We start from the raw sequence: 26371 nt of genomic DNA, 5'->3' as shown, positions 1-26371 counted from the left end.
GGAGTACAGTAAACGCATCCTGGTGCTCCTCCAACCACGCACGTACACTGCGAGCTTTATGACACGTCACATTGTCCTGCTGGTAGATGCCATCATCCTGAGGAAAAACAATTAGCATGTAGGGGTGAACATGGTCCGCAAAGATGCATACTTGTGTAGATCCATCGTGCCGTCCACAATGATGAGTGCACCCAGATGGCTGATGACATGTGCCTTCTCCGATTGGTTATTTAACGTTGATGTCAAAAGTAGGCGGTGGTCACATTAATATGACTGGACTGTGTACTATAGTATGGATATATGGTGTCAACTGGATTAGTCTCCCAAAATAGTGGTGCCAGTCACATGCTATTCATAAATAGTAATGACATAAGAACATAGCCCTCAATAATACACTTTGTGGATGAGGGATAAATCCTAGATGCCCATGTTGATAGACACCATAGGTCACTTACTCCTTGGTCCAGTCCCTATAATATTTCTGTGGGTGTGTCTATAGAAAATTAAACTAAATTTTGAGATTCTGTAATCCAAAAAACATCTATAATTTCTGTTTAGAAAAGTAATTCTACTCCTATTGACTCCTTCCATGTTTTGTCTTCACAGAGAAGTTACCACAACTCTACGAGAAGGGCTGTCATTTCATCTGTCAATCTCCATAAGATATTATATCCAAGTAACACTATTGTCCATCATTTACAATAAATGTTCTACCAAGGTCCTTGTACAATGAACCAGACAATGATAACTGAAATATTGCTCATAGGCTTCCAAAACCTTCAGGATTTGAGGTTCCTTGTCATTTTTATGTGCCTGGTCATGTACTTTGCTGCAATGACTGGTAACCTTATCATTATCTTGATGGTTTCCGCCAGTCATCACCTCCGATCTCCAATGTTCTTCTATCTTTGTCACCTTTCCTTCTCCGATATGTTACTTATCTCCAACATTGTCCCATTCTTGGTACATATTGTACTCTTCAGTGGTGGTCTGGTGTCCCTTAAGGGCTGTATGGTTCAGTTCTTTTTTTATGGTGTTTCTGCAACCACAGAGTGTCTTCTGCTGACAGCCATGTCGTATGACCGATATCTCGCCATTTGTAGCCCCCTGCACTACGCCACCATCATGAGCCCCAGATTCTGTTTATATATTGTTGTATTTTGCTGGTCTCTGGGATTTATAATAACCTTGGTTCCAATATTGTTGATCCAAACGTTGTGGTTCTGCGGCTCTAATGTCATTGACCACTTCTTCTGCGACCTTGGACCTCTTCTGGAGCTCTCCTGTTCAGATACCTCCTTTGTGAAATATGAGGTGTTGTCACTCTCCGGTCTCTTAACCATAATTCCCTTTGTATTCATTGTGGTCACCTACTGCTATATCTTTGTAACCATCGTAAAGATCACGTCCATCACTGGGAGGCAGAAGACATTTTCCACCTGTAGTTCTCACCTGGCCGTAGTATGTACCTATTACGGGGCACTCTTTGCCATATATGTGGTACCCCGCAGAGGGACTTCTTTGAATATCAATAAGGTGGTATCCCTCATGTATTCGGCAGTCACTCCATTATTCAATCCAGTTATATATGGCTTAAGAAATCAGGAAATCAAAGCAACCTTCCGGAATTATCTCCTTATGTACAGAAGGAAATCCATAAAATAACTTTGTTTTACTGAAGATATTCATAGTATTTATAAAATGGATACACACTCCAAAAGAAAGCCAAAATTCTATCCATAAGATGTCTTAGCCCTTTCCTTCTCATTCCTTATGAATATACTATCTGCAAAACCAAAGTGTTTTTCTTAAAAACATTATAAGTGAATTTATCATTACTGTTCCTCTACTGAATTTAAGATTGTGGAACAAAACATGCCGGTGTCCCTGTCCTTACCTTTATCTTACGTCTCGTATTTGTGATGACCACCTTACAATAGGGTTAAACCTTGTGGACATCTTGGTCCTATTTCCGATATCTGGGACCCAATTCACGTGTGACTAAAATACACAGATGGACTTTGCAGAGGAACCTTAAATGAAGCCACTGGTGCAATGTTACAAATATTGTTACCAGAGGCAAGTGGATTGGCAGTTACAGGATGTGAGTAGAGACAAGTGGCTTGGTGGTTACAAGATCTGAGTAGAGACAAGTAGCTAGGCGGTTACAAGATCTGAGTAGAGACAACTAGCTTGGAGGTTACAAAATATGAGTAGAGACAAGTAGCTGGGTGGTTACGGGATCTAAGTAGAGACAACTGGCTTGGATGTTACAAGATCTGAGTAGAGACAAGTGGCTTGGTGGTTACAAGATCTGAGTAGAAACAAGTAGCTAGGCGGTTAAAAGATCTGAGTAGAAACAAGTAGCTAGGCGGTTACAAGATCTGAGTAGAGACAACTAGCTTGGAGGTTACAAAATATGAGTAGAGACAAGTAGCTGGGTGGTTACGGGATCTAAGTAGAGACAACTGGCTTGGATGTTACAAGATCTGAGTAGAGACAACTGGCATGGAGGTTACAAGATCTGAGTAGAGACAACTGACTTGGAGGTTACAAGATCTGAGTAGAAACAAGTAGCTTGGCGGTTACGGGATCTGAGTAGAGACAACTGGCTTGGATGTTACAAGATCTGAGTAGAGACAACTGACTTGGAGGTTACAAGATCTGAGTAGAGACAACTGACTTGGATGTTACAAGATCTGAGTAGAGACAACTGACTTGGAGGTTACAAGATCTGAGTAGAGACAACTGACTTGGAGGTTACAAGATCTCAGTAGAGACAACTGGCTTGGAGGTTACAAAATCTGAGTAGAGACAAGTAGCTAGGCGGTTACAAGATCTGAGTAGAGACAACTGGCTTGGAGGTTACAAGATCTGAGTAGAGACAACTGGCTTGGAGGTTACAAGATCTGAGTAGAGACAACTGGCTTGGTGGTTACAAGATCTAAGTAGAGACAAGTAGCTAGGCGGTTAAAAGATCTGAGTAGAGACAACTGGCTTGGTGGTAACGTACAGTCTCTCAGTGTTATCACTAGGAGCTAACAGAACTAAATCTTTGCATAGACCACAAAACAATATGGAAAAAAATGTTGAAAAGTAAGAAAGCTTTCAAAAAATAGAAGGGTTAATATAAAAAAAAATTCAATTTACAAAATCTAGAGAAAGAAGAAAAGAGAAATGTAAATCCCATCAATATTTGATGTTCTTTGGAGGAGGACTCCTGGACGTGATGATTTGACCTCCACAGATATAGCCCCGATCTCATCATCATCCAGTCTGTCTGGGATGACATGAAGAGACAAAAGGATTGGAACAAGCATTATCAATAGAGATGAGCGAACACTAAAATGTTCGAGGTTCGAAATTCGATTCGAACAGCCGCTCACTGTTCGTGTGTTCGAACGGGTTTCAAACCCCATTATAGTCTATGGGGAACATAAACTCGTTAAGGGGGAAACCCAAATTCGTGTCTGGAGGGTCACCAAGTCCACTATGACACCCCAGGAAATGATACCAACACCCTGGAATGACACTGGGACAGCAGGGGAAGCATGTCTGGGGGCATAAAAGTCACTTTATTTCATGGAAATCCCTGTTTGTTTTGGTACCGTGTTAGCCAGTGGTTATAAAATATAAAAAACAAAAAAAACTTTGCAAGTCTTCAGTAGGTGATACCTTTTTTAATGGCTAACTCATAATGATGACAGAATATGACGTTTCGAAGCTTTCCTCTGAGCTTCTTCTTCAGATATAACTAAAAGACACTTTCTAGAGGCTGCATATTTATGTACAACAGGACACAGGGCTAGAATTACAGGAGGGAGGGGGGGAAGAGGCTTATTACTATATACTTATAACAACAAACAATCAATTGCCAGATCCCTCAGTTCTTATCTTAATGGCTGTCTTAATGATGTGTATAAAAAGACATAAACCCACGTGAGATGTTCATCCCATTGTCCAACGTCTGGAATAGGGTCATGGCCTTGTACTCATAAATCAGTCGCTGTTTCCTTGATTTAAAGTTCCCTTTTAAGATCAAGATTTTCATGTCATTGGTGATATTATGATCTTCCTGGCAAAAATGACTTGGCACGGGAAGATCAGTTCTCTGTTGTTTGATTGTATGGCGATGTGAATTAATTCTCATTCGGAGTTTCTGACCAGTCTCTCCAACATACAGATTTTCAGTGGAACATTTGGTGCAAATGATCAAATACACCACATTAGGTGTGTTACAGGTGAACGTACCTGGGATTTTATATTCCCTGTTAGAGTTTGGTATCTCTATCCTGTCAGTGGTCAGTATGTGCGGGCAGGTTTTGCACCTCTTCTGTCCACATGGAAATGTTCCTTTGTTAGTTGGAGGTGACAGTGAGCTGCTAATAATCATATTCCTGAGGTTTGGTGGCTGTCTGTAGCATAGGAGAGGGGGGTCCGGAAATATGGATTTTAGACGATTGTCTTTTTGCAGTAGTGGATGTAATTTGCGTGTGATTCCTCTCAGCGTCTCCAGGTGGGGGTTGTATGTGACAACCAGGGGTACCCGAGTGTTCTCCTGTTTGGTATTGTATTTTAATAACTCCGATCTTGGTATCCTGGTGGCTCTGGTGATTTGGTTATCAACTGTTCTTGGATGGTAACCCTGCCTCAAGAATGTGTTTTTGAGGCCCCCAAGGTGTTCGTCCCTATCTGCAGGGTTTGAACATATGCGATGGTATCTGATGGCCTGGCTGTATACAATGGAGTTCTTTATGTGTTTAGGATGAAAACTATCCCATCTTAGGTACGTAGGGCGGTCAATTGGTTTCCGATACAGTGATGTCTCAATTTTGTTGTCCTGTATCTTGATGACTGCATCCAGGAAGTTTATTTCGGAGAAGGAGTGATTGAGCGTCAGGTTGATGGTGGGATGGAACTGGTTGAACTGTTCATGGAAGGTTTTCAGCTGTTCCTCAGACCCTGGAAATCCCTGTCAGTTTGCGATTTTCGCAAGCTAACTTTTCCCCATAGAAATGCATTGGCCAGTGCTGATTGGCCAGAGTACGGAACTCGACCAATCAGCGCTGGCTCTGCTGGAGGAGGCGGAGTCTAAGATCGCTCCACACCAGTCTCCATTCAGGTCCGACCTTAGACTCCGCCTCCTCCGGCAGAGCCAGTGCTGATTGGCCGAAGGCTGGCCAATGCATTCCTATGCGAATGCAGAGACTTAGCAGTGCTGAGACAGTTTTGCTCAACTACACATCTGATGCACACTCGGCACTGCTACATCTGATGCACACTCGGCTCTGCTATATCAGATGATGTAGCAATCTGATGTAGCAGAGCCGAGGGTGCACTAGAACCCCTGTGCAAACTCAGTTCACGCTAATAGAATGCATTTTCAGCGCTGATTGGCCAATGCATTCTATTAGCCCGATGAAGTAGAGCTGAATGTGTGTGCTAAGCACACACATTCAGCTCTACTTCATCGGGCTAATAGAATGCATTGGCCAGCGCTGATTGGCCAGAGTACGGAACTCGACCAATCAGCGCTGGCTCTGCTGGAGGAGGCGGAGTCTAAGATCGCTCCACACCAGTCTCCATCCAGGTCCGACCTTAGACTCCGCCTCCTCCAGCAGAGCCAGCGCTGATTGGCCGAATTCCGTACTCTGGCCAATCAGTGCTGGCCAATGCATTCTATTGGCGTGATGAAGCAGTGCTGAATGTGTATGTTTAGCTCAACTACACCAGTGGAGTAGTTGAGCTAAGCACACAGATTCAGCTCTGCTTCAATCAGCGCTGGCCAATGCATTCTATTAGCTTGATGAAGCAGAGTGTGCACAAGGGTTCAAGTGCACCCTCGGCTCTGCTACATCAGAGCCGAGGGTGCGCTTAAACCCTTGTGCAGCCTCGGCTCTGCTACATCAGAGCCGAGGGTGCGCTTGAACCCTTGTGCACACTCTGCTTCATCAAGCTAATAGAATGCATTGGCCAGCGCTGATTGAAGCAGAGCTGAATCTGTGTGCTTAGCTCAACTACTCCACCGGTGTAGTTGAGCTAAACACACACATTCAGCACTGCTTCATCACGCCAACAGAATGCATTGGCCAGCACTGATTGGCCAGAGTACGGAATTCGGCCAATCAGCGCTGGCTCTGCTGGAGGAGGCGGAGTCTAAGGTCGGACCTGAATGGAGACTGGTGTGGAGCGATCTTAGACTCCGCCTCCTCCAGCAGAGCCAGCGCTGATTGGCCGAATTCTGTACTCTGGCCAATCAGCACTGGCTAATGCATTGTATTGGCGTGATGAAGCAGTGCTGAATGTGTGTGCTTAGCACACACATTCAGCTCTACTTCATCGGGCTAATAGAATGCATTGGCCAGCGCTGATTGAAGCAGAGCTGAATCTGTTTGCTTAGCTCAACTACTCCACCGGTGTAGTTGAGCTAAACACACACATTCAGCACTGCTTCATCACGCCAATAGAATGCATTGGCCAGCACTGATTGGCCAGAGTACGGAATTCGGCCAATCAGCGCTGGCCAATGCATCCCTATGGGAAAAAGTTTATCTCACAAAAATCACAATTACACACCTGATAGAGCCCCAAAAAGTTATTATTAATAACATTCCCCCCTAAATAAAGGTTATCCCTAGCTATCCCTGCCTGTACAGCTATCCCTGTCTCATAGTCACAAAGTTCACATTCTCATATGACCCGGATTTGAAATCCACTATTCGTCTGAAATGGAGGTCACCTGATTTGGGCAGCCAATGACTTTTTCCAATTTTTTTCAATGCCCCCGGTGTCGTAGTTCCTGTCCCACCTCCCCTGCGCTGTTATTGGTGCAAAAAAGGCGCCAGGGAAGGTGGGAGGGGAATCGAATTTTGGCGCACTTTACCACGCGGTGTTCGATTCGATTCGAACATGGCGAACACCCTGATATCCGATCGAACATGTGTTCGATAGAACACTGTTCACTCATCTCTAATTATCAACAGAAGATCTGGGCTTAGTTCTCCAAGATGGCGGCGGGAACAACCTCCCTGCCCAGTTCTACCATAAACTGTCTGCAAGTACCGAGAAGAACTGATGGAAGGCAAAGGGGAAAGGTCACACCAAATATTGATGGGATTTACATTTCTCTTTTGTACATTCACTTTTTTTGCTGTTAGTTGAAAAAAAAAAAAATATTAACCCTATTATTTCTGAAAGCATTTTTACTTTGTAGAATTTTTCCATAACGGCTTGAAACTTTTGCATGACACTACACATCCATTGGCCATTGTGGCAAAATTAAGAAACTGCTGATGATGATGATCATCATCAACATTGTCCCCCAAAGTTCTTCTTGGCAATCTGTGATTTGTATGTGGGCTGGTTGACTTCTTCCACTCCATTATGGACCTTGCTTTGGGCACTGGGGTACATTCTTGCTGGATCATAAAAGTCTCTTCCCCAAACTGTCCCCACAAAGTTGAAAGTGACAATTGTCAAAAATGTGTTAGTATACTGAAGCTTTCACATCTTGGGTACCAGTGATGTCACCAGCATGAGTATATCTTCTTTCTTCATACTGTCCCGTAATGCTAGCTCCTCTGGTATTTCCACTTTTTCCGGAAAAATAAGGACCTTCATCCAACCCCTGAAAAACAACCCCGTAACATTACCTCTCCTCCACCAAACCTTACAGTTGTCACAATGTAGTCAGACAGTTAATGTTCTCCTCAAACCCAAGACTTATCCATCAGAGAAGGGTAGTCAGTCTTTCCACAAAACTCTTCCCTCCCCCACACCCGTGTCCAGTGATGCCATGTTTTACCCCACTCTATCCAATCCTTGGCATTGTCCTTGGTGACATAAGGCTTGCATACAGCTGCTCTTTTATCGAAACCCATGGCGTGAAGCTCCCGGCATGCTGATGTTAATGTCAGAGAAGGTTTGGACTTGACAGATTATAGGTAACTTATCTGCACTATACTCGTGAGCAAATAGTAGGACCCCGACCTGTAACTTTACGTGCTCTGCCTCCTCGGCATTGTTTGGAGGTTATACTACACCATACGGGACCCCAGGTTCATCCCCAGGACATGGCTATGATTTGTGGGGTGTAATTTACATTGTTTTCTCCTACATCTAGGTCCATGTATCAGAAAGTAGTCGGGAGTCTGAAGTGTTATCATTTTACCATAATAATTTATTCAACTACTAATTACCGGTATAACCATATTGGGCTAAACTCTATATGTGTCATTCATCCCCTGATGAACTAAGAGTATTGGGATTAGGGATTTGTTCACTATAGGTGTGTGGTTTGGAATATTCAATTTGGCGTTGTTACTTCGTGCTCTGTCCCTGTCCTTCTTGTGTGGTCTGGAGCAGCAATGGGTGCCAAGCCGCCCAAAGGGCTATTCCTCTCCCCAATGACTATATTTATTTATTTATGATACGTGGTAGAAGAGATGTATGATATTTAGAGATGAGCGAACAGTGAAATATTCGAGATTCGATATTCGTTTGCAGTAGAGCCTCAATATTCGACTACTCGATCAAATATCAAATCCCATTATAGTTTATGGGAAAAAATGCTCATTTCAGGGGAACCAATATCCGACTAAAGGAGAGTCACCAAGTCCATGAGTAGCAGGAGGAGAGTGTTTAGGAGGAGCGCTGTGCAGTTAAAGTGCACGGACCCCATAGACTATAACGGGTCCGTGCGCTTGCATCGCACTGCCCACACAAATGATTTGTGCGGGCAGTGCGCGGCAAGCACACGGACCCCATTATAGTCTATGGGGTCCGTGCGCTTTAACTGCACAGCGCTTGCAGTTATGCTGATATTCCTTTCGGGGGGGGTCCTCCTGCAGACTCCTTCCGGATGGGAGGCAAGCAATAATGTGAACTTACTCCTCCTGCAGAACCATCAATGATTGACCGAATGCTATACACTGTATAGCATTCGGCCAATCAACGCTGGTTCTGCAGCAGGCTCGTCCTTGCTAGTCAGGAGAGCTGGCAGCTTGCAGTTATGCGGGAGCTGACTTTTTCTCATTGGAATGCATTGATTGGCTGAATGCTATACCGCATTCGGCCAACCAACGCTGGTTCTGCTGGAGGCTCGTCTGTGAGGAGCTAAGATCGGACCACAATGGAGAATGCTGTGGTCCGATCTTAGACTCCGCCTCCTCAGAGACGAGCCTCCAGCAGAACCAGCATTGGTTGGCCGAATGCTGTATACTGCCCAATCAACGCTGACCAATCAACGCTGGTTTCAAATCGAATCTTAACTGCAAATAGGAGTAGTACTTGATTGAGTATGAGTATTTCGAATACCGTAGTGTTTGTTCAAATACTTTCTCGTTCGAATACTCTAATTAGCTCATCTCTAATTATATTGTATGATGTATTATTACAAGTTATGTTTTATTAATAGTAGTTATGCCCCCCCCCCCCCATTGTAGGGAAAAACACTAAATTGGCAAGAAAAACACAGATTTTCTGTACTGTGTGACCTTAGCCTGTGTGAGCTCAGCATTAAGAAGAGCTCTGCTTCCACACTCACCTATAGCACTAGGGTACAAAGGAAATAAGCAACAACAACATCCACACAGCCACATAAGGAGCTGCCACTTAAGGGTAAGTTCACATGGGGTTTTTGGACCGGAACCTGAGGCAGACAAAAGTCGGGTCGCCGCGACTGAAAGAAAGTGACCGGCACCAGCATCCGTCATGCACTCTGCTCTGGATTAGGCCCAATGAATGGGCCTAGTCGGGAGGAAGGAGTGTCTTCAGGCCGAATCACGAGGTGAAACGGCCTGAAGAATGAGCACCTCGCTCCTGAGCGTCTCCCATTAATTTCAATGGGAGCCGTCTTTTTGGTCAGGATTTTGAGATGGACACGGCCTCAAAATCCTGACCAAAAAACTCTGTGTGAACTTACCCTAAGGTAGACGAGTCACCAATATACCCAGACCACTGACACCTGCGACCTCTGGAAATAAACAGTGAACCCCCAACAATTTTCGTTCTCCATGTTTGACTCCCCTCCTTCCAAAGCCCATAACTTTTTTATTTCTCCGCTCTCGGAGCCATATGAGGTCTTAATGTTTGCGGGACAGATTTTTTTTCAAGAGGCCGCCATTATTGATTCTGTATAATGGACTGGTAAGCTGAAAAAATAAAGAATTGGGGGGATTTGAAGAAAAAGTGCATATGTGCGATTTTCTTACTAGATTCGTTGTTACAGCGTTCACTGTGCAGTCACAATGACCTGTCACCTGTATTCTATGTTTTGGTACAATTTCGGGGATATCACACTTATATGGTTTTATTCACATTTGAACCTCTTAACAAAAATCCAAAACTGTGCCAATTTTTTTTTTTTTTCTAAAGGTCGCCATATTCTGACACCTGTAATTTTTTTATACTTCCGTGTACGGGGATGTATAGGGCGTCTTTCTTTGCGGGACCAAGTGTACTTTTCATTTCTAGTATTGAGTAGCCTGCATTAGAACAGATAGAATGACAGGCTGGAGAGACTTTACAAGGCTCCCGGCTGTCCTAGCAACGTGATGTTCGCCCCAGAGCTTACTCCGGGTAAGGCGATCACCAGGAAAATGGCGGCGCCCACATGCCACCTGGCACCACATGCCGTCAGGAAAATGGCACCTCAGTTAGCTTTGACCAAGGCACCAGAGGGGTTTATGCCCATGATCAGTGCCCGCACTGATCGTGGGCATTAGCGCTGGGTGTCTACTGTATAAAACAGTAGACACCCGGCGTCTATGGCGGCCACTTGGCTTCCAAGCAGCCTCCATATTTAAACACTTGGCATTCAACATACTAGTACTAATACGGTAAATGTCAGGAAGGGGTTAAGAGGATGTTCCACTATCTCCACCAATTCAAGTACTTAGCATCTGTTATTTGGCTCCACTTCACTGACTCCAGCACAGCTGAAATTTTCTGAAGCCGCCACCATTCCCAAGCAACAAGTGCAGTTAGTTTTGGTGCCTGATGTGCTACTTATCCTCTGTATTGTCAGGTGGGCGGTGTCAGACAGGGGTGTGATTCAGAGCTCTAATCAGTGGCAACCAGTGTCAGAGCTCAGATCACACCCCCTTGCCTGTCCATGCCTAACATCCCGGCCTGCTGACAGTTTGGAGTCTAAATAGCATTACAGGCACCAAAACAGACAGCATTGATTACTCGGCAACGGGGCTAGAGAAAAAACTCCATATGTTCCAGAATCAGTGGAGCAGAGACTATGAATTGATGTAAAGATCTGGACTTGCTGGAGTTGTTGAAAGGTCCTCTATATGGCTAAGGCCCTGTGGGACAATTCGCAACACTAAAGCACTGTGGGAAAAACCGCGCGGGAAAGCAACACGGTTCTTTCTGCAGCGCTTTGAATAGAAAGTTCACAGAGTTTTCCTCCGCAAACTTTCTGTTACAATTTTGTCTACGGGGAAACCATCGGCATTTCCATAGTCATAAGTGACATGTTGCGATTTCCAAAATCGTTTTTGGAAATTGCATCATGTCCACGCTGCAGTTTTAAATGCAAAGTGGTCATGGGATTCACATGAATCCCATCCACTAGGCAGTTGCTGTATAACATAGACGTGGGCAAATCGTGGCTTTTCCAGCCCTTGTGGTCCCAGCCTATAGGAGTTTTCTGGGACTTTTAATTGATGACCTATTTTTCTGTAATAGTTCGTCAATTAAATGTCTGAGGGGGTCTGATACCCCTAAACATGGTGGACCATTTCCCTGAAAGGTCTCTGCTTCACAGGCCATGTGGCATCAAATTCAAATTCATTGCTTACATGGCCTGATTCAAGTGAATGGACTGAAGTGCAATACCAAGTACAGCTGCTGCTCAGGCCTCATTCACATCTACGTTGGTAGTCTGTTCCATGCGGGCAGCGCACTGCAAGCACACAGACCCTATTATAGTCTATAAGGTCCATGTGCTTTCACTGCACACTGCTTGCAAATACGTTCGGTAGTCCATTTGGGGGGTCCCCATACGGTCTCCCCGAATGGATTACCAATGCAGATGTGAAAAAAAGGGTCAAGTGTTTGGTAAGTACTAAGGAGGCTGCAATGCTGATGCAAGTAATGCAGTCCCTTCAACCAGCCCATTGGCTTGGGTTTCAGGTCTCAAGTGCTCTTCTATAGTAGTGGGACTTTATTTCTCCCATTTTGGTAAGGGATCTTTGGACATCATCCCTACTTAATGTTGGTTGCTGACTTTCTTTAAAATATGGAAGTCGAGTTTTGACAAAGCAGCTTGCATTGTTCCAAAAGAATGAAACACTGTTCAGCTTTGTGCTTGATCCTCCTGAAGGTAGAGGTGTCTTCAAACAGGGCAGGGGCCGAATTATCTATGTAACTTCATGTTTAATAAAATGATATCAATAAAAGCACAAAGACACTATCAGCAACCTGTCATCATGACTATAAAAAGTATATGTGTATTGTAAGAGCAATGGTGGTGTAGGAGGAACATTATTATTATTATTATTATTATTATTATTATTATTATTATTATTATTATTATTATTATTATTATTATTATTATTTATTGTATGTGTTCATTGCTATTGATTCCATCACTTTCATTATTATTTTTTATTATTGGCGAATATTAGATGTCATTTCTTATCTATCTATCTCCTATCTATCTATCTATCTATCTATCTATCTATCTCCTATCTATCTATCTATCTATCTATCTATCTATCTATCTATCTCCTATCTATCTATCTATCTATCTATCTATCTATCTCCTTTCTTTCTTTCTTTCTTTCTTTCTTTCTTTCTTTCTTTCTTTCTTTCTTTCTATCTATCTATCTATCTATCATCTATCTATCTATCTATCTATCTATCTATCTATCTATCTATCTCCTATCTATCTATCTATCTCCTTTCTTTCTTTCTTTCTTTCTTTCTTTCTTTCTTTCTTTCTTTCTTTCTTTCTTTCTTTCTTTCTTTCTATCTCCTATCTATCTATCTATCTATCTATCTATCTATCTATCTATCTATCTATCTATCTCCTATCTATCTATCTATCTATCTATCTCCTATCTATCTATCTATCTATCTATCTATCTATCTCCTATCTATCTATCTATCTATCTATCTATCTATCTATCTATCTATCTATCTCCTATCTATCTATCTATCTATCTATCTATCTATCTATCTCCTATCTATCTATCTATCTATCTATCTATCTATCTATCTCCTATCTATCTATCTATCTATCTATCTATCTATCTATCTATCTCCTATCTATCTATCTATCTATCTATCTATCTCCTATCTATCTATCTATCTATCTATCTATCTATCATCTATCTATCTATCTATCTATCTATCTATCTATCTCCTATCTATCTATCTATCTATCTATCTATCTATCTATCTATCTATCTATCTCCTATCTATCTATCTATCTATCTATCTATCTATCTATCTATCTCCTATCTATCTATCTATCTATCTATCTATCTATCTATCTATCTATAGATGTCACTTATTCCTATTGATCCCATCACTTCCATTATTAGTTGATACTTTGTATAGTCTATGAGCAGGTTACCAATCTTTCTATGTATCTTACATCAGCTCTTGTACAATATCCCCCGATGATTTCCTTCATCAGATCATTAATTAGATAGTAAATGTAAGTATAATAAAGCCATTAGAGCAGTGAGCAGATCAGCCCTGGTCCTGGTGGATTTCTTCTCTTCTCTCTCATTGTGTTCTGTATAATGAAACTTCTGGGATTTTTCCATCTCTCGTTCATTATTTCTGATTCATTATTTTCTGATAACTGTCCATTCCCATAGAGAGAAGTGAGACAAGTCTAGTGTAAGCCCATAGAAATCACACAATCAATTTCCCATCCCCCGGCGGATCATTTACCTTCTCTCTGCTTGTTCTATTACTGTACAGATGACGCAACTTACATTTGTAGGAGAAGAATCTTCTGTATACAATGTCCTGTAATGTCAGTGAATGGGAAGACAGAATACAAGTGTCCAAATACATATAGTAATAACCATGTCCATGTGTATAGTCTAATAGTGTGTGTGATATCATGTAATAATAATAATAATAATAATAATAATATTAGGATCGGTGGTTCGGTACATGTGTTAGTGTAAGCACCAATGAGGCAGGAACAACAGACAAGGATACAGGTCATAGTGTTCAGTCTTCAGCTGAGGAAGTAGAGAAAGGTCTATCAAATTCGGAACCAACTTATCTGGTATCAGGGTCAGCTGGTTGTGGGCCCGTTGTACTTCAGAACCAGTCTGACTCTAAAGGTGTCCATATGATTGCTAGGCCTCCATTCCTGAAGTGGTCCAAGTCCAAGGTAGCAGCTGATCCAACGGCCAAACACATGAATGGTGCAAATCACCAGGGGTAAGCAAGAGAAAGATCAGGTCTAAGCAAATGATCAGGTGAGGTTGCAAAGCATCAGCAGTCAAGGAAAAGCCAAGGATCAGGCAGACAAGAGTGTAGCCAAGCAGGTCAATATTCTGCACTGTGCCAGCTGTAACGTTTAGTAGATGGTGGTCAATGTCATGGAGATTGGTATAATCCCCTTAGATCCAGGGAAAAGCATTCTTAAAGGGTTATTCCTCGCTATAGGAGAACCTCTCACTATGTGGTTTGGATTTTGAGTGTTTCAGGTCCCAGATTCATTTAGGTCAAACAAGTTAAATAAGAACCACATCTTATATTGGCTTATAACAAACCACTACTTTGAGGCATCGGAGGATCCATACTTGATTTATTTTGGCAAAAAAAAAAAATTATACACTATCTGTGGACAGGTTCACCCTTTTAGGTGTTACAACTTAACTGGCAGCACTGAACACCCTCTCGGACATTATGTTTGAGTCGGAATAAGATAAAACTCCCATGGAAAGTTGGACCAGCTCCTTCCACTGCTCTATCCTATTGACCCAGAATTCAATGGGGTGAGAGATATCTGCTGGACTATAGGTGCACGCTAGGTATGACTGTACCTGCTGGTGGCAGTCACCTGTTTCTGGTTGGCTTTGCTCTAGATACTGCACTGGCCGCTGATACTCCCCTGATACTTGTAGCACTGGCTGAATGAAGTGGACTGGGAGAAGGCAGAGGCCAACTGGGTATACATGGAACTGGCACTTGCAGTGCTCCCACTAAATATTGCTGCAAGGTACCAAGCCCTTGGCAATATTAAGCAAGGACAGCTTTCCTAGAGAAATAATATGGTGGCTTGGTATCTTCCTTCAGGGTTCAGTTCATGCCATCTGTGGGAGAAACATGGTGAAATCCACTAAATGGTACAGAAGTGACTGCACCACCAGCAGCTTGGCCCAGTGTGAGTTAAGTTGCAGAACCGCTGGATGACCAGAAAATTGCTGGGTGCATATTGTTTCCTGGACAAAGAGAATCACTTACAGGTGACTAAAGTTGGTTCTAGGAGAAACAGTTGGAGATGATGGTGATAATGACGACCATGTGCTCGGTATAAATGGGGAATTCCTACAAGGAAGATCACAGGGAGAAACTGTAGGACAGTCTTGATCATTTCTCCTGTCTTCACCAAAAAAGAGAGTGATGGCTTTTCATAAGAGTACATGGAGACATTGTTCTTACATTTGCTTCTGCATAGCCACAACTATGTTTCTGCTTGTAGATCTTGAATATTGCCTGGATTTATTGCCAGGAGATGACCGTGGGTGGTTGTTGGTGTCAATACCATCAGTAGCAGAAATGAGTCTGCCACTATCTTTTCCAGTACCAACACCCACTGAGCTTTCACTAGGTCTACCTCACGTAGGCTTTTTGGATGTTGGGCCTAAGCATTTGCTGAAATAGGTACTATTACCATTGCCACCACCCTCTTCATCTAAAGTCACCTTGTCACCCTGGACTGTTTGACGGGTCCTAAAAAGAATCTTCATCATAATCTCCTTCCCCCTTTTTTTCTGACACATCATGGCCATGGGATTCCTGCACACCCTCATAATTTCCACCTCCAGATTTCCCCCTAGTTCCTGTACCAGAATGACTACCTCCCCCTAGTTCCCCCCATCACTACTACCTCCCCTACCAACAACATTTATATCTTCATTCTCCACTTGAACACAATGTTGACTGTTCTCATACAGCTCATCTAAAAGAGGAGGACAACTGACTCAGACCAGGGCCAGAACAGGCAACTGACGCCTACTGGCCGACACCAGCAGGTACATTTGTAGACCTAGTGGAACTATGTTAGGAAGATATCTTTGAGCCCATGAAAATCTGGACCAATAGCAGTGGAAAGAGGTGGCCCAGTTTGCCATGGGGATTTTATATGGCAGGAAAAGGGAGAAAAGTCCACAGGCAGCTTGGAAAACATTATTTTTGTGTAAATCAATTAGGCATGGATCCGTGAGGATTTTCACACACCTCCAGCTGATGCCTCCAAATAGTGATGTCACCGTTTCCCTGTATCACGTCCTATTTACAGTACTGCTCATGCTGCTTGCTATTCCACAACAGCTGGTCATCATCTTTTATAACCTGGTCCATCATATTATGCCCTGCTACTCGGCCATTCGTCATGCCACAGTTGCCTAGTGCACACCACTTACCTACCATCCACTTCTCCATAGACATACATGTCACATTCACTTTGACATAACTTTGGCTGTGTTTGCCTTAGAGAGTTAGAGATTGGATAGAAAAGTTCCTAGCAGCCCTATTAGTATTCTACAGTCATGGCCGAAGGTTTTGAGAATTATACAAATATTAATTTTTACAAAGTCTACTGCTTCAGTTTTTCTAATGGCAATTTGCATATACTCCAGAATGTTATAAAGAGTGATCAGCTTAACAGCAATTACTTGCAAAGTCAATATTTGCCTAGAAAATGAACTTTATCCCCCAAAACACATTTCAACATCATTGCAGCCCTGCCTTAAAAGGACCAGCTAACATCGTTTCAGTGATTGCTCCATTAACACAGGTGTGGGTGTTGATGAGGACAGGGCTGGAGATCAATCTGTCATGATTAAGTAAGAATGACACCACTGGACACTTTAAAGGAGGCTGGTGCTTGGCATAATTGTTTCTCTTCTGTTAACCATGGTTATCTCTAAAGAAACACGTGCAGTCATCATTGCACTGCACAAAAATGGCCTAACAGGGAAGAGTATCGCAGCTAGAAACATTGCACCTCAGTCAACAATCTATCGCATCATCAAGAACTTCAGAGGTTCCATTGTTGGCAAAAAGGCTCCAGGGCACCCAAGAAAGACCAGCAAGCGCCAGGACCGTCTCTTAAAAGTGTTTCAGCTGCGGGATCGGGCTACCAGCAGTGCAGAGCTTGCTCAGGAATGGCAGCAGGCAGGTGTGAGTGCATCTGCACGCACTGTGAGGCAGAAACTCTTGGAGAAAGACCTGGTCTCAAGGAGGGCAGCAAAGAAGCCACTTCTCTCCAGAAAAAAACATCAGGGACAGACTGATATTCTGCAAAAGGTACAGGGAGTGGACTGCTGAGGACTGGGGTAAAGTCACTTTCTCTGATGAATCCCCTTTTCGATTGTTTGGGACATCTGGAAAACAGCTTATTCAGAGAAGACGAGGTGAGCGCTACCACCAGTCTTGTCTCATGCCAACTGTAAAGCATCCTGAAACCATTCATGTGTGGGGTTGCTTCTCAGCCAAGGGAATCAGCTCTCTCACAGTCTTTCCTAAAAACACAGCCATGAATAAAGAATGGGACCAGAATGTCCTCCAAGATCAACTTCTCCCAACCGTCCAAGAGCAGTTTGGCCATCAACAATGCCTTTTCCAGCATGATGGAGCACCTTGCCATAAAGCAAAGGTGATAACTAAATGGCTCAGGGAACAAAACAGAGAGATTTTGGGTCCATGGCCTGGAAACTCCCCAGATCTTAATCCCATTGAGAACTTGTGGTCAATCATCAAGAGAAGGGTGGACAAACAAAAACCTACAAATTCTGACAAAATGCAAGCATTGATTGTGCAAGAATGGACGGCTATCAGTCAGGATTCGGTCCAGAAGTTGATTGAGAGAATGCCAGGGAGAATTGCAGAGGTCCTGAAGAAGAAGGGGCAACACTGCAAATATTGACTTGCTGCATTAACTCAGCCTGGCTGACTGGTCTAAAGATTAATGTATTTCATTAAAATATATAACTTTTATTATTTGCCACTTAGGCTAAAAACGTCTAAACACAATACAACATAAACACCCTTATAGGTTAAAGTTGCACAGCTAAATATGCTGACGTGCCCTCCCTTAGGACAATTCACAATATTTGCACTATGTGGGTGATAAGGTGCCGTTCACACATAGATGTTAAGTTGCACAGCTAAATATGTTAATGTGCCCTCCCTTAGGACAATTCATTGTATTTGCACTATGTGGATGATAAGGTGCCGTTCACACATAGATGTCTACCCACTTTCGATTGTTCAAGGGATTAAGGTATCCTCAGCTAATAACTGTGTAAGCTGTGCACACTGAATAACCCTTGGGTGGCTAATCAAATAAGATCAAAAGGTGCTATACAGAGATAGTGTGGAGTGAACGATACTTCCTCTGTTCTAATTGAACTCTGCCTTACATCTGTGTGATAGCAGCCTCATTGCATTGTTTCCCTATTAGTGGAGTGGGACTATTATTTAACAATACAACAATTCGTTACACTGTACTAAACAGCAGCAGTCTCGGCAGTGTCAGCTGTATCAACACTATCTTTAAACTCCTATAGCCACTAGACACCCCCTAGAAGCTGGATCCTGATACACAGACCCTAGTGCTGCCGGAGTGCCACAATTGTGGCTGCATTAACTCATTCTAACTGTCAATATAAGCTTTTATTACTCATAATATGATTGCAATTCTATTTCTGTATATGATAAAAACATCTGACAGACAAACAGAAACCAGAGGGCAGCAGATCATGTGACAATAGAAGATTTGTGTCATTCTCAAAACTTTTGACCATGACTGTACACTATTTCTTATAGATAGGTTCCTAGGAGTCCTAAGAGTGTTCGACACTAGTAAGCCAAGCTAAGGTTTTGTTCATACCAAACTTGTTTGACCTGAAAAAAATTTAATACTTTTTCCTGAATGTTATAACATGATTATAATCGGGTAGAATTTAGTTAGAGTATTTTTATTAGCAACTAACAGAATATTAGTAAAGAATATTAATAACGACTATGGCCTGAACTTTCAGCTCTGAATACAGTGTGTCAAATTGTGATCATATGTCATTAACTTGAAACAAACAAACAAACAAAAAACAGACTATTTTTGGAATTGTAACCACTGCACTGGGAGAAGAGTAATATTGTCATTACATTTGGTACAAAACAAGTATTTGGGGGATATTTTTGTGTGGAATGAGTGAGAGTCTTCAAATGTCCCACAGGTTGGAGTACAAAGTTGGTAGCTCTATGCCATGCTCAAGGTAGACGTTTTTCTGTTCAATGGTCTAACTGGGATTATTCACAAGCTGAAGGTATTCTTGAAAAAACAGCTACGCAGTGGCAAGGTGTAACTAAGTCCATGCACATGAGTCGAGTACGAGATTGAAATAATAATGTTGTATACCAAGATAGAGAATCAGAAAGAGTTTAACATGAGGTTAATCACAAGACATTCACAATATATTATGAAGAAAGTGATCATTATAGATACAGATCGAAACATATATGGTAAACGTATAACCCTGGAACGTCACATCTTTGTCTTCCAAGACCATTGGAAAGATATTAATGTGGAGTTGGTTCTTCGTTGGCCGACTCTACTGGAAGCAGCGTCACAAATTATGCATCCCCTCAGTACAAGCACCATTCATGGCAGGATACCCCTCTATCACCTCTCCAGCATTGGTCTTCCACTTGGACAAAGTCTGTTCAGCGCCATCATTAACATGCACCAAATGCAACCACTGAGAGAGTGCTGCCAAGGCCATGATCCTTCCTCCCTGCCCCAAAGGTGCTGTCAATCAAGACAAAAGAGGAAAAACTGGATAGGGGTCATGGAGCACCTAATGGGCACTCGTGGTTTGTTTTCTCTCAAATTAGGCCTGAGTCATCATCAATAATGGTTTCTTTGCTAATGTGTGCTGTAACCAGTTAAAAGGAGTTGTCCAACCAATATCACATATCGACAGGATAAGGCATCTGGTGTCTGGTAGTCTGACTTTCGGCAATCTTGAAAAAGGGGGCCCCGTGATTCCCCAATGTGAATGGAGCAGTGGGTCTCCTCTTTGACAACTACTTCATTCACTTCTATGGCATGCACAAGCTATTCCTTTGACACAGTGGACATGGAGGTCCCATCTCTGTGATCATTGTTGGTCCTAACAATATGGGGATCCCCCTGAACAGACTACCGAATGCATTGGCAAGCGGTGTGCAGTGAAAGCTAGACTATAATGGCCCCCATAGACTATTGGGGTCCGTGTGCTTTCCGCACGAGTCATGCGGACAGGAAAGTAGATTGTTAACTATTGTTCTGTCCGCATGTTCCGTGCAGAGACCGTGTGGAAAGCACACGGACCCCATTTTAGTCTATGTGGTCCATGTGCTTTCACTGCACACCACTTTCCAATGCGTTCAGTAGTCCGTTCGGGGGGTCCCCATGCAGACTCCCCTGAATGGATTACCAATGTAGATGTGAACCAGGCCTAATGTGTGTGTCTGGATACAGGCTAGGGACATCTGGTGACTTTTGGTTAACCACAATTCACAATAAAATTACATATTTCCAACCTAAATGAAAGCTCAACAATGACCCATACGAAATAGGGTCTCGTACAACCTTGGCACCATTTGCAAAAATTTCAAACCCAATTTTAAAGTATGTTTCAAATACAAAATATTGTATTATATTTAGAACAATCTAATCAGTGAGAGTACCACCAGCTATTCGTGAGATTCGAGATTGATAAGGAAGTTGTACAAATCTAGTCTTTGACAAAAGCAACCTCCCACTTATATGGATTTTTTTCTAGATTTTGTTATATGAAGTTGTGGACAAAAGTCTTGAGACTGACACAAATTTTGATAAAGTCTGACACTTCCGTGTGTTTTAGATCTTATAGTCAGATTTCTATAGTATTTTAAAGTACAAGTCCACTCCTTTGGATGAGAAGCAACCCCAGAAGTGGATGGTCTCAGGATGATGGATGATCTCAAGATGCTTTCATGTTGGCATGATATAGGATTCAAGATGGCACCACGATGACTTTTCCAGAAGTCACTTGTTGCCAAGAAAAACATCAAGGATAGATTGTTATTCTGCAGGAAGCACCTAGAATGGACTGTAGAGGACTAAGGTTAAGTTATTTTCTCGGTTGAAGCCCCCTTAAGACATTTTGGAACATGTGGAAGCATGACTGTTCGTAAAAGAAACGGTGAGGGCAGTCATGAGCCTTGAGTCACACTAATAGTAAACTACCCTGAGACCATTCATGTGTGGGGTGACTTTTCATCTAAGGCACTGAGATCACTTACTATTTTGCCTCTTATATAGTATACCATAACATAGTATCTAAATATCCTCCAAGAGCAACTTTTCCCAACCAACCAAGAGCAATTTGGTGATGGAACGATGAAGCGCCAGGGCAAAAGCGAAAAATTAAAGTTTGAGCCCATGACCAAGAAACTCCCCAGCTCTCAATCTCATTGAAAACCTGAAGTCAATCTTCAAAAAGTGAGAGGACATGCAAAAATACAGAAATTGTGATAACCTGATAAAAGGGGCAGGCGATTCATTCAGGTGCCACCCATTCATTCCACCATTGGCCTGGCACCTTTGTGTGCATGTAGCCTAAAAGATCTAAAAACACTGAAGCAACAAACTTTATGAAATTTTGTGTCCATCAAAAAACTTTTAGCCACAACTGAACAGTATACTTAAGTATTTGTGCAGAGCGGCTATGATGTCCCGGTTCCGTAGACTGTATACAATCGGGTTTAGCAGCGGGGTTACAATGATGTATAGCAGGGAAATCACTTTGCTCACATGTCTTGAATTGTCCTTTACTGGAAATAAATAAACACTTAACAAGGTCCCGAAATATGTGCAAACCAAAACCAGATGGGAACTGCAGGTGGAGAAGGCCTTCTTCCTTCCCACAGCCGTGGATATCCTTACAATGGCAGAAGATATTAGGGCATAGGTGATAATAATGAAGATGAATGGAAGAAGTATGATGAGAACACAGAACATGAAAGCTTGGATCCTCACCATGGAAGTATCCGAGCAGGACAGCTCTAGTAGGGGCGATAGGTCACAAAAGAAGTGGTCAATGATGTTACTGGGTCCACAGAACTGCAGTTTGTAAACTAGGACTGTAATAGTCCAAGCTATAAGAAACCCGATGAGCCAAGGCCAAAAGACAAGATTAAGCTGGAATCGAAGGTCCATGGTGGAGGAATATCTCAAGGGATTACAGATGGCCAAGTAGCGGTCATAGGACATCACCGAGAGCTGAATGCATTCCGAATTGGTGGATAAAGAGAAGAAATATAATTGTACAATACAGGCCGTTAATGAAATGGTGTCCCCTTCTCGGATGATGACGGAGAGCATTTTCGGCACAATGTTGGTCGTTGATACTATCTCAAAAGAAGAAAGGAAACTGAGAAAAAAGTACATGGGAGTGCGGAGACGATGGTCAACTGTCACTAAGAAGATGATCAAGAGGTTTCCCAACAAGATCCCGATGTAAATGAAAAGGAAGAGTAAGAAAAGGAGAATCTGCAGATTTTGAATTTCATGAAATCCAAGAAGTAGAATTTCTGAAATCCGGGTCTGGTTACTGTCATTCATTGTAATGGGTGGGTTGGTTCACGGAATCTGATGGAGATAATAATTATGAGATGTTAAAGGGATTCTCCAGAAATAACAGGGTGGGTGGGTGTGAAAGAGACAAACAAAAAAAAAAATCATGGTCAGGTGTCCTGGTATATAGTCCTAGTCAATGGATGAACTACTGCCATAGTAGTCATAGTGGCTGCTAGAAGGGGTACAATATTAGGGGGTTACCTGTGGATAGAGTATATTGGGGTCTGCCGGGTTTCCACTGGTGTTATATACTGAAGCTGGCCTAGACAAAATTCCTCTTTGCAGGATTTCTCTTCACTGTGAATGTGAATCGAGCCTTAAAGGCAGTGGCATAATTAGGAATGGCTGGGCCCCAAGGTGAACATTTGACATGGGGCCCACCATGACCCTAACCAACCCTCTTCCTCCACACAAACCAAAATGAAGACATACAGTGCCCCGTGCACCACTACATCTGAAGCTCCACCCAAAGTCAGTGCTCAATGAATGAACAATGGCTTATCCCAAAACAACAGGTGTCCATACTTTACACAGGACTGCTGCATTACCCCTTAGTTTACACAGGACTGCTGCTCCCCTTCATCCTTTATAAAGGACTGCCTCTCTCTTCTATACTTTGTAAAGAATTGCTGACCTCCATATTGCACAAAGAACTTCTGCATAGTCTATATTTTATGTAGGAATGGTGCACATACTCTTTATACTTTACACAGGACTGCTGCAACACCCCTTATGTTACACAGGACTGCTGAACCCCCCTCATTCTTTACACATCCATAGAAAGGATACATACATTCTACATTACACACACTGTACTAACTGTAACAACACACAGATGGAAACATAAGAGGAATGACAGCAGATAAAAGTCCTCCTCCGTCCCTTCTTGTCGGCCGCTATTTTATTTCCATTTTATCTCAAGATAGAAATGTGTTTCTTGATTAGGAGCTGCACACACTCCAGTAGTATCTTTCACCAACTGGAGGCTACTAGAACAGCTGATCTGTATCGGGCCCCAGGGTCTTATTCTGTGCATTTAACTCTTTAAGTGCTGCATTTAACAGTGACTGCGACCTCCTCCCTCAAACAACAGAACCTCCATAAACATGATGGCATTGTGTCAATGCCATTACAGGCCTAATTAAAAGCCTGGGGTCTGTCTACAGTCTATTCCATTAGGACTGCCTGTCAGATACATTAATAACTGCATGCTACATTACACCAGGTCCCCGGGGAAATTAAAAATTGAATGAAACTAATAATAATATCACTTATTTATTCTACACACTGAAAACACACACACACACACACACACACACACACACACATTACTATTTTATTGTGTATCTAGTCATCTAAAAGTCCCCCAAAAGGCGCCAATAAAAACTTCAAACCTTCCGAAAAAAAATAAGCTCTGGCAGAATTCTATTAAGTATAAAAACACATTCCAAATATTATTTATTTTGGAAAAAGCAGATACAGAAAGAGTTCTAGAACTAAAATATACTGCATATAGATTTGGTATCACTGTCATCCTATCAGGCTATGTAAACCGCATGGCGAACGCCAGAAAATAGATATTATATTTATTACCATAAAAAGGGAACGGTGGACATTCTGTTCTTTTATTCCTTCCTAGAAAATAATTAATAAAATGAGTAATGTGTTCCCCAAAACAGAGCCCTAAATACTAAACCTAGGCCACTGTGGACTTAACCTCCTGTCTATCTATCTATCTATCTATCTATCTATCTATCTATCTATCTATCTATCTATCTATCTATCTATCTACCTCCTATCTATCTATCTCATAATAATAATAATAATAATAATAATAATAATAATAATAATAATAATAATAATAATAATACATTTTATTTCTATAGCGCCAACATTTTCCGCAGCGCTGTACAATTTGTAGGGTTCAAATACAGACAGACAGATACATTACAAAGAAAGTCATTTCACACAATGGGACTGAGGGCCCTGCTCGCAAGAGCTTACAATCTATAAGGTAGAGGGGGTGACACAAGAGGTAGCAGGGGCGGCATTGCTTATACAGGGGTCAGACACTTTTGTAATAGAGGTGACTGTCATTGCATAAACGTAAGACTTTATGAGCCGTCACCAGTCGTGTCCTGTAACATGTGGATGGAGCTTGGACAGATAAAGTTATCCTGAAATGGCATCATATCATATGGGGAAATGTGGGAGCGCGGACAGAGGAGGGTTAAGGGTTTACGTTAGACATTGTGATATGCCTGTCTGATAAGATGCGTCTTTAGTTTGCGTTTGAAACTGTAGAAATTGGGAGTTAATCTGATTGTCCGGGGTAGAGCATTCCAGAGAAGTGGTGCAGCTCGGGAGAAGTCTTGTATACGAGCGTGGGAGGTTCTGATAATAGAGGATGTAAGTGTTAGGTCATTGAGTGAGCGGAGAGCACGGGTTGGGCGGTAGACAGAGATGAGGGAGGAAATGTATGGAGGTGCGGCATTATGGAGAGCCTTGTGGGGGAGGGGGAGAACTTTATATTTTATTCTATAATGAATAGGCAGCCAGTGTAGCGACTGGCACAGACCAGAGGCCTCGCTGTAGCGTCTAGCCTGATAGATGAGCCTGGCCGCTGCATTCAGAATAGATTGTAGAGGGGAGAGTTTAGTGAGGGGAAGACGGATTAGTAAGGAGTTACAGTAGTCAAGGCGAGAATGAATCAGAGAGACAATAAGTGTCTTTAGTGTATCTCTGGTAAGGAAAGGGCGTATTCTGGAGATGTTTTTGAGGTGGAGGTGACATGAACGTGCGAGTGATTCAATATGAGGGGTGAAGGAAAGGTCTGCGTCAAACATGACCCTGAGGCAGTGGGCCTACTGTCTAGGAGTTATAGTAAGGCCTGAGACTGCAATGGATATATCAGGGACAGATCTGTTAGATGGTGGAAACAGTAGTAGTTCAGTCTTAGAGAGATTTAGTTTCAGATAGAGTGAGGACATGATATTTGAGACAGCAGAGAGACAGTCACTGGTGTTCTGTATGAGTGCAGGGGTGATGTCCCGGGATTCTATCTATCTATCTATCTATCTATCTATCTATCTATCTATCTATCTCCTATCTATCTATCTATCTATCTATCTATCTGTCTATCTATCTCCTATCTGATCTATCTTTCTCCTATCTCTCTCTCTCTCTCTCTCTCTCTCTCTCTCTCTCTCTCTCCTATCTATCTATCTCCTATCTATCTCCTATCTAAATATCTATCTATCTATCTATCTATCTATCTATCTATCTATCCCCTATCTATCTATCTCCTATCTAAATATCTATCTATCTATCTATCTATCTATCTATCTATCTATCTATCTATCTATCTATCTATCTATCCCCTATCTATCTATCTATCCCCTATCTATCTATCTCCTATCTAAATATCTATCTATCTATCTATCTATCTATCCCCTATCTATCTATCTATCTATCTATCTATCTATCTATCCCCTA

The 26371-nt window shown here is 42.3% G+C and overlaps 2 protein-coding genes across 2 annotated transcripts; one reads left to right on the top strand and one right to left on the bottom strand.

Moving 5' to 3' along the window:
* Positions 1–729: 729 nt before the first annotated feature.
* On the top strand, positions 730–1665 carry LOC142204321 (olfactory receptor 5G25-like). The gene has a single exon (XM_075275631.1). It carries the CDS (start codon positions 730–732, stop codon positions 1663–1665), a length of 936 nt encoding a protein of 311 aa, XP_075131732.1.
* Positions 1666–21917: 20252 nt separating this feature from the next.
* On the bottom strand, positions 21918–22861 carry LOC142204658 (olfactory receptor 5G9-like). Its single transcript, XM_075275966.1, has one exon. It carries the CDS (start codon positions 22859–22861, stop codon positions 21920–21922), a length of 942 nt encoding a protein of 313 aa, XP_075132067.1. The 3' UTR covers positions 21918–21919.
* Positions 22862–26371: the final 3510 nt, after the last annotated feature.

The sequence above is a fragment of the Leptodactylus fuscus genome, chromosome 5 (assembly GCF_031893055.1).
Source record: "Leptodactylus fuscus isolate aLepFus1 chromosome 5, aLepFus1.hap2, whole genome shotgun sequence".
NCBI lineage: Eukaryota > Metazoa > Chordata > Amphibia > Anura > Leptodactylidae > Leptodactylus > Leptodactylus fuscus.
The sequence above is the reverse complement of the archived record's forward strand: the minus strand, read 5'-3'. Positions and strand labels throughout refer to the sequence as shown.

Excerpts from the sequence above, each read along its gene's own strand:
- LOC142204321 (XM_075275631.1), top strand. The coding sequence starts at position 730 with ATGAACCAGACAATGATAACTGAAATATTGCTCATAGGCTTCCAAAAC.
- LOC142204658 (XM_075275966.1), bottom strand. The coding sequence starts at position 22,861 with ATGAATGACAGTAACCAGACCCGGATTTCAGAAATTCTACTTCTTGGA.